Genomic DNA, 8340 nt, shown 5'->3' with positions numbered 1-8340 from the left:
CTGTCCAGAAGACCTATACAATTTTTTTCTTTTTGATTTTTTACCTGGATTACTGAGATGCATCAGGACATTTTCACATTAACAGTTTAAACCAGGGCTGTTCAACTAAATTGCTCCGGGGGCCACATTTACTGCAGGCCAACTGCTTAGTGGACAAACATCCACCAGTTAAAGTCATTATTTAAATAAAACAAGTATTACAAACATTTGTTACCTTTTAAATAGTTTATTTTGCTGCATTTAATCATGAATACAACATACAGAACCCGATTTAATTAGTGATAATAAAACATCAAAAACAAAACAAAAAAAGCAAATTATGCCTCCTATTTAACAAATCCTATTTTGACATCTCTGACTTGCCAAGTTTTTAAACTAATTTTATATTCACTTTCATAGTTTTATCTTCAACTGCTTGTAGTTTTAATTGTCTCAAGTGTTTATAGAAATGGTTTTTACCAGCTCCTAGTTAAGATTATGAATTTTCTGTAGATACCAAACATGTCTACGTTTAACTAAAAGAATTCAAAGTATTCAAGTAGAAAACCGGGGGTGTGGGCTCGAGAGATGAATGAACCAATTGGCGGGCCGAACTTTGGTCACTCGTGGACTGTATGTGACCCACAGGCCAGCAGTTAAAAAACCCTGGTTTAAACCATTCTTCTCCAGACATCATGTCAGAACAGACATGTTCATGACCCACAAAAAGAACTATCAGATTCAGATATGTTTTATCACTTTTATTCCCTTTGAATAAAAACTAAAATTTAATCACATTAGATACATTTCTGAAAAAAAAATCAAACTTGGATTCATGGCTACATTTTTTTCAAAACTGTTGTGGAATTATAGCCAATAATAACTGAAATAAATTGACACATTTATCAAAGATCTCTGCAAAAGTCTGAATCTCAACATTTACTGTTCAGTAAACACTGAGTACAACATTTTGTGATTATAAATGCTTTTCAAATCATAATCCAAGCAGACAGCATGTCTTAAAGCTTGAAACACGTAAAAATGTAACAACTGTACAGTTTGAAACAAAAATCTAGAATTAAAAGTCTGTAGAAAAATAAATCCCTTTAAAATTTATTTTTTAAAAATGCTGGTTTTAAGCTTTAGTATTCGATGAATTGTAGAAAAACTGATGAAAGATGCAATGTTGCATGAGTTTCTGTTCAGTTTTCCGCTGCGGCTACATGATGGGGTAACACCCGTACAGAGCGATGCCACACTGGTTGTTCTTATTGCGCGCCATCCGGATGTAGCCCTGATCACCGAACTTAGTTCCCCAACTGGATGCAGAGCAGAGGAGACAAAACAAAGCTTTTAATTTAGATTCAACAGATATCTGTGCTGTGAGAGGTTAAACATACAAAATAAAAGGTTGGGTGTAGAACAATAAGCCTGGAAAAAACTCAAAAGTTCGAGTGTCGTCTATCAAACTTGTGTTCAACAAGCAGGCAAACAAAATGATGGAAAATAAAGAAGCGAAGTCGATGATGGTAATGTTGTCTCACCTGTTTTTCACCAACCAATAGTCTTTATTATCCAGAGTCCCATAGCCCACAGCTAAGACTCCATGGTTCACATTCTGGGTACAGCTGGGGTCATCGTAAACTCCTGAAACAACGAAAGTTCAAAAAATTCCAAAACAAATTGATTCATATGTATAAATCTGAGTTTTAGTCCTTTTTTTTTTACTCTGTAGTAACGTATATCTCAATGGGGGGAATTTACCGCTCCTGTAGAAGGCAAATCTGGGCCGTGTGGCATCAATCGCCACTGAAACGGGTCCAACATTGGCAAGCCCCTCCTTCAGAGCCGCCTCGTCCCCCTCAGGCAGAAACTCGTACCGGGAGCAGTTTGCTGCTCGATACGCGGGGTTGTAGTGGCAGGTTTGTTGCTGATGTTAAAGATGGACAAAACTGAAGTTTAGCTGAGGAGTTAGTGGCTGATCTGTGACAACTTTAACTCTTTAATGGATTTCTTTATGAGATCGAGTCAGTTTGGTAGGGTGGCTGTGGCGGCCATCTTGAATTAGTTTGACTCCAAGACAGATGTACATCCAGTTTCATTAAAATTCATCCAGTGTTTGTCAGTCACACAATCACAGGCAGGAAGTAAACATGAAGATTAAACAGATTGCTTATATAAAGTAGAAAACTTGCATTTCCTGCAAAAATGCAGTGTGAACGCTTAACGCTGAAAGATTTTTCCTGAAATCTGCTAAAGAAGCTGAAAATATTTAATATCAAAACTGTTAATTTGAACAGCTGGCTTTTGCTGAAAGTATAAAATTACAAGTAGACAACGACTGCAGGAGGAACAAGTTGGGATTAACAGATAGATGGTGGAGAGAAGAAAAAGCTCTTATTAGCAGAAAAACATGAAAAAGAATACAAACAAGTTACAATTTGTTGTAAAACAGCTGAAGCAGCCAAATTAGCAGAAAAATAGTGTGGTGGAACTAATACTTTTATGTTTAAGCAAGTAATTCATGACATCCTTTAATGACCTAGGTTTTCATGACATGCTGTTCATCTGCAGATAGAATGATTAAAGTCAGAACAAGATCTGCTAACAACAACAATAATCATTCTTAGATATCACTTGTGTTTATCTTTGTGTTTTCCATTGACCTTGTATCAAATCTTGCTAAGATGACAGAATGGTGTTTGTTAATATATTGTATATGAGGCCTCTCGAGACACAGAGTTCAACAGTGGTGTGGAGAGACTGACAGAGAGAAGCAGAGGCACAGAGACAGGCCAGGTTCTCTGTGTTTCCTGTTGTTGCAATAAAACTCAGCTGATCATCTCATGGAGTACCTTCATTCTTGGACCACGTATTTCTGTCTTTGTTAAATAAATATTTACCATAACAGTTTGGCGTTGTTGCAGCAACCACTAGGAGATCAACGGACCAAGGTTACTTTGCAGGTGGACTGATATGAGTGAGCAAGGACTGGACTGCTAATAGCTAAAAAGTAATTGAAAAATCTGAAATTAGCATAACGCTGCAGAAAAAGCTAATTTGCTAAATTTTGCAGTAAGAAACTGAAATTACCACAAAAGGGGAATTTAGATGGAAAACTAAAATTAGCTGAAAATACTTACAAAATAGCTAAAAACAGATGATTTTAGCAGAAATAATTTAAAATAATCATAAAGAGCTTAAATTAGCAGAAATAATCTGATAAAATTGCCAGAATAGCTGAAAGGAGCCAAAAGTAAAAAATAAAATAAAATAAAAAAGACAGAAGAAAAAGAAATTGAAGGAAGCTGAAATTAGAACACACAAGTAGAAAAAAACACACAACAATAACAAACGGTGAAGATTACATTAAAGGTTTAAACATATTTTAAAGGGTTTTGAGAACGTTGAACATGTTCAACAAGAAAAAAATGGCCGAAAAAAACAAAATACCCAAAAAAGTAAAAGTTGCTAAAATACCAAATGTCATAAATGAGCTGAATGTTTAACAGGAATTGTTGAAATACCACAAATTGTGGAAAGATAGATGCCGAAAAATGCACGGAAGAAAAAAAAATGGATCATCTCAATAGTATGAATGCTTTAAGATTATTAAAAATATATAATTTCCTTCACAGAGACAAGCAGCAAAGTTTAAAATCAAAAGAACTGAATTAATTTTCCTTTTTTCAAATTGTTTTAAACGAGCTTTCAAGATGCAAAACTTTAAATTGAAGTTTCTGTTTCATCGTAATTCAAGTTTTTAGTTAGTTTTTGGTTGAACTAAAACTAAAGCACGTCGCCGGAGCTGGGCAAAATCTGCCCTCCTCCTCCTCCTCCTGCTCCTCCTCCTCCTCCTCCTCAGAACTCTGTGCGAAGCAGCTGAAGCCTGGAGGACAAACATGTTGTCCGCTCCGATTAATTCATTGTTGCTCCAAAGAGACATTAACAGCAGAGCACAGACAAGTGAAAAGTGTTGCTGTCTGCAGCCTGAAGGGTCTGGCTTAACTTCGTCCTGCCGTTCATCCACCCACACTGGTGTCAGAACACGAACCTGTTTCACACTGGATCCCTTCTTACAAAAAATAACAAATAAATAAAAATATCTGGTTTACAATAGCTGAAGGAACAAAATAAATAGCCTGCATAAAAAAAATGCGGATAGGGACTGCACTAACTTATAAGAATAAACTGGCGATTGATTCTTGCAGATGGAGTTTTAACAGTTTAGTGACATAAAAGCTTTCATTTCCTCACCTGTCCTATGTACGGGTACGAGGCGTCAGTGTCAATGCCATGGTTGTCGATGACGTATTGGAAGGCGTGGTGCATGAAGCCCCCTTCGCAGCCGCGGTTGCCGTACTTGGTGGAGCAATCCACGAGGTTTTGGGGACTGAGGTCGACGAGTTTTCCTGTTGTTTTGGCCAGCTGACCCTCCAGGGCCCCTGCAGCACTGAAGGCCCAGCAGGAACCACAGGAACCCTGGGTTGTAAAAGTACCAACATTACTCACAATATACGCACCACGTTCCACTAAATGCCCACTTTATCATGAACTTCAAAGTCAGATAAGCAGTTTCTCACACTGATGTCCTTCATCATGTAGATGAAGACTCAAATGAGACACAAATCTAACAAGAAAAGGAATCTTTCCAGTTTAACCACATGACCTTCAAATTGACCTTTTCTGTAACAGAAGGCAGTTTAGTTAGAGAAATCAGTCTGCTACAAAACTTTAAAGTGATGTGCAGTTATTACCTTTATTTTGTCTGAGATTCAAACTTTTTTATTGTAAGTAAGGGTTAACCACAACACCACCGTTACAGTAAACCTGTGCTGAAACAGCTGAATTGAAAGTGCAAAAGCCTGAATCATTTTATGCATGTGTCCGTGTTTTACAGCGCAATGAAGGGTAAGAAAACAGGAAATGACGTTCAACTTCTTAGAAAAAAAATAATTCCATTCCTTTCCTGTTTTGCAACAAACAGTTGAGAAATGGTTCCGCATCTCTTACAGACGCTAAATGTGTTTGTGGTCAAGAAAGTTGCTAAACTCGCGGCTGCGGGTATGACTTTATGAATAAACCGACGGGCAGAACAAAGAACAGGATGCACGTAAGGGGAAAAAAAGGAAATGATGACAAAGATGAGTCAAGGTGTTTCTGTGTCGACACAAATGATTCGTTTTTCTCTTGTTAAAGCTGTGCAGAACTTTATATTTTGTTATTTTATCTATGTTTTACCTGCATTTTGACCTTTGTGACAAAGCCCTTGTCTCTCCAGTCCATGGTGTCCGGTACGCTGGAGCCCGAGGCCCCTGTGAAGCGAGACGGCGCCCTCTGGAGGTTCGTGGGAGGAGTGAGCGTGGCGAAAGACTGCAGGATTTCCTCTGCTGTCTGTGAGGGAGAAGATAACACTGAGAGAACCAGCTGAGACTCCCTGATCAGTTTCAACAATGTTTTACTTTAGAACGTTTTTTCAGGATTTATATCATTTGTTGTCTTTCTCTTGGTTTATCTCTGGAAGTCCTCCCTGTTTTCGTGATGCAGACCGACTCATAAAACTTGAACATTACAAACTACTCTCCACAGGCTGAGAAGAGGCAGCTTAAAGGACACCGTCCATGCCGCAGACACTAATTTTCCACTTTACAGCCCGAGTCGTTCACCAAGTCAGAGAACGCTGCAGGTTTTTGGGAACGCTCGGTGTGTTCAGTTGATTGTTTTGTTCAGCTGAGAGGAAAGACTCATCTCATTACTGGGGAGAAGCCTCAAAGGCCAGAGTGAAGAAACAGCAGCTTCTCAGGGAAAAAAAAGGAAAAGTTGGAGGAACAGAAGAAAAAAAGCTGCAAAAGTTTCTCATTTGTGTTCTGCGCAAAGGGAGAGCAAAACCACTCAATATTTATTAAATTAATCCGTTAACACGGCTCTAAATAAATGCATTGAAGAGAAAAACAGTGCAAACAATGATGACAGAGAAACAACAAACCTAGATGGACTGTGCACAGTTATTCAGTTCTCTGCTGGCTACAAAACAAATGTCCCTCTGGGATAATAAAGTTTACCAAACTTTAGCTTCTTTACACCGTTTTCCTGTACTAACCTAGTTTTTATCTTCATTAATGATTTATGTCATTAAAAGTTAAAACATCGACACAGACAAACAGCACACCATATTAATGTGCTGCAGTCAGAGGTTATAGAGTAACTTACCCCAAAATTAACTTTTTTTAGCTGATAAACTGNAACTTACCCCAAAATTAACTTTTTTTAGCTGATAAACTGTCTAGAATGTGTCTAAAATGTTATATAGTACTGTTTCTGTGCTAATTTTGATATTTTTGTGTGTATTTGTTCAAATCTGTAATATTTGGTCTAAAAACGTCTTTTTGCCTGACTGGAGACTTCTCCAGTCAGTCTGCTCGGCGCTCCTCTCCCCTTCAAATATGACAAACATTAAAAAGAAGTTCTGTAATTTATTTATCTATCAACACAACTTAAAATTTGACACAATTTGGAACAGATTTTTGCAAAGAGCAAATCTTTCCCACTAAACTGGTCATGTGACTAGGACATAAGGGTGTCCAGGGACTCCAGGGGCTTAATCATCAAATTAATTATTATCGGCTAAATACCCCCAATTAATCATGATTCTTCTTTTTTTTGCCAGTATTGCCTAGACATGTTTGTAAAGGAGCTGGACAGATTTTATCATTCTACAATTAATTTTGTTACACAAATTATAATGCATTTTATAACGCATTACTGTCAAATGTCACTTACTTATAAGTCTTAACTCTACATCTGTAACAAAGCGTGTCATTAAGTCATCGCATCTATTGTTGTTAAAAACTAAATCTCACTACGGTACAGTGCAACACTTATCATGCTGACTGGAACTGTCAGCATGATAAATGACAAATGACTGGAACTTGCTTCAAAAAAAAAAAAAACACAGTTTCTCTTTTAAAACGCCATTTAAAAGCTTTCTGTAATGATACCAGGCCAGCATTGTAAATGAGAACTTGTTCTGGTTAAATTAAGTTTAAAAAATCCATTTATTCACTGTTCCTGTTTTGCCTTTACTTTGGTTTGCATGTGTGGTAAATATACAGTATTTCTGCTGATTAAATATTCCCTGAGATTGTGCGTTTTTACTGTCAACAAATCATTTAAAATCTTTGTCTTTTTTATTCTTCTAACTGAGGCTGAGGTCTTGAAGTTGAACTATTTAAAGGTGAGTTCTTCTTAATGTGTTATGCCTCCAACAGCTTTAGCTGCAGGTTCAGTAACCACAAACCTTGCTGCATGCATCTAAATGAGATTTTGAGCACCTTTTGTGGTCAAGTTTCCTGCTGCTCTGTAAAACCCCTGGGCTTACTGTAAAGATCTGCATGAATCAGTTCATGTTCAGAGTCACTCTGTTGAGGTTTTAGTGCTTTTAAGGGTTGTAGTAAAGAAAATGTCTAAATGCATGTGTTCTGTCACATATAGCCTACTTTTTCACAACATGGTCACAAGCAAATAAAATGGCATTAAAACCCATAGAGTCTCTATACAAACAGACAATTAAAATATTAGACAAAAAAACATTGATATCACCACTGGAATGTTTTGGATAAACATGGGTTTTTGGCTTGGGAAATTTTTATTAAATACTCAAATCTCTGTCTATTAAAGGTCTGTCATCTCCACCACTTTCTCAGTTTGTAAATATAAGGAACAACTCTTATCGTTTAACAAAAGGGGCGATCCGTGAAGACTGTATTGTTCCTCTCCAGAAAAGCACTTTTAGCCAAAGTACTTTTTCAGTTACAGCTGCTCAGGACTGGAACTCTGTCCCTCAGTCAATCAGAGATCTTACCACATATAATCTATTTAAAAAACAGTTGAAGGCTTGGTTTTTAACAGCAGATCTGTCAACATTTTGTTTAACTGCTTTTGCCTAGTCCCACCAAGTGACCACTTGTGTTTTAGCCATCTAGATGAAGGTTTATTAGTTTTAATAATGTTCATACTTTGTATAAAATGTGTGTGTGATTTTGTGTGCAATTTGTATTAATTGTATTTTATTGTTATTTTATCTTGTTTTTGTATGATTACTTTGTTTATAGCAAGTCCAGGAACAACGGATGAAAATTAGCCTGTGGCTAACTCTGGCACATTTACAGAAATGTTGATTAATGTGCACTGTCCCTTCTAAATAAATAAATAAATTCAAATAATAACAATTAAAAAAGACAGGAGAGAATCTAACCAGTTGGGGTGCACCAAGAAATCGTTTTAAATCGGAATCGTGATACTCATTTACAAAGATTCAGAATTTCAGAATTGATTTAAAATGTCCCAAAATCTATATATATA

The 8340-nt window shown here is 36.9% G+C and overlaps 1 protein-coding gene across 1 annotated transcript; it reads right to left on the bottom strand.

Moving 5' to 3' along the window:
- Nucleotides 1-391: 391 nt before the first annotated feature.
- On the bottom strand, nt 392-5373 carry ctss2.1 (cathepsin S, ortholog2, tandem duplicate 1; the record flags this gene model as incomplete). The annotated part of the gene is given in 5 exon segments (XM_014017704.1): nt 392-1298; nt 1524-1626; nt 1744-1909; nt 4237-4461; nt 5221-5373. Coding segments are annotated over 5 exon segments (747 nt in total), but the record flags the coding sequence as incomplete, so codon positions are not given.
- Between the last annotated feature and the right edge of the window lie 2967 nt (nt 5374-8340).

Source organism: Austrofundulus limnaeus, unplaced genomic scaffold, assembly GCF_001266775.1.
Source record: "Austrofundulus limnaeus strain Quisiro unplaced genomic scaffold, Austrofundulus_limnaeus-1.0 Scaffold175, whole genome shotgun sequence".
NCBI lineage: Eukaryota > Metazoa > Chordata > Actinopteri > Cyprinodontiformes > Rivulidae > Austrofundulus > Austrofundulus limnaeus.
This window is presented reverse-complemented; position numbering and strand designations above follow the sequence as displayed.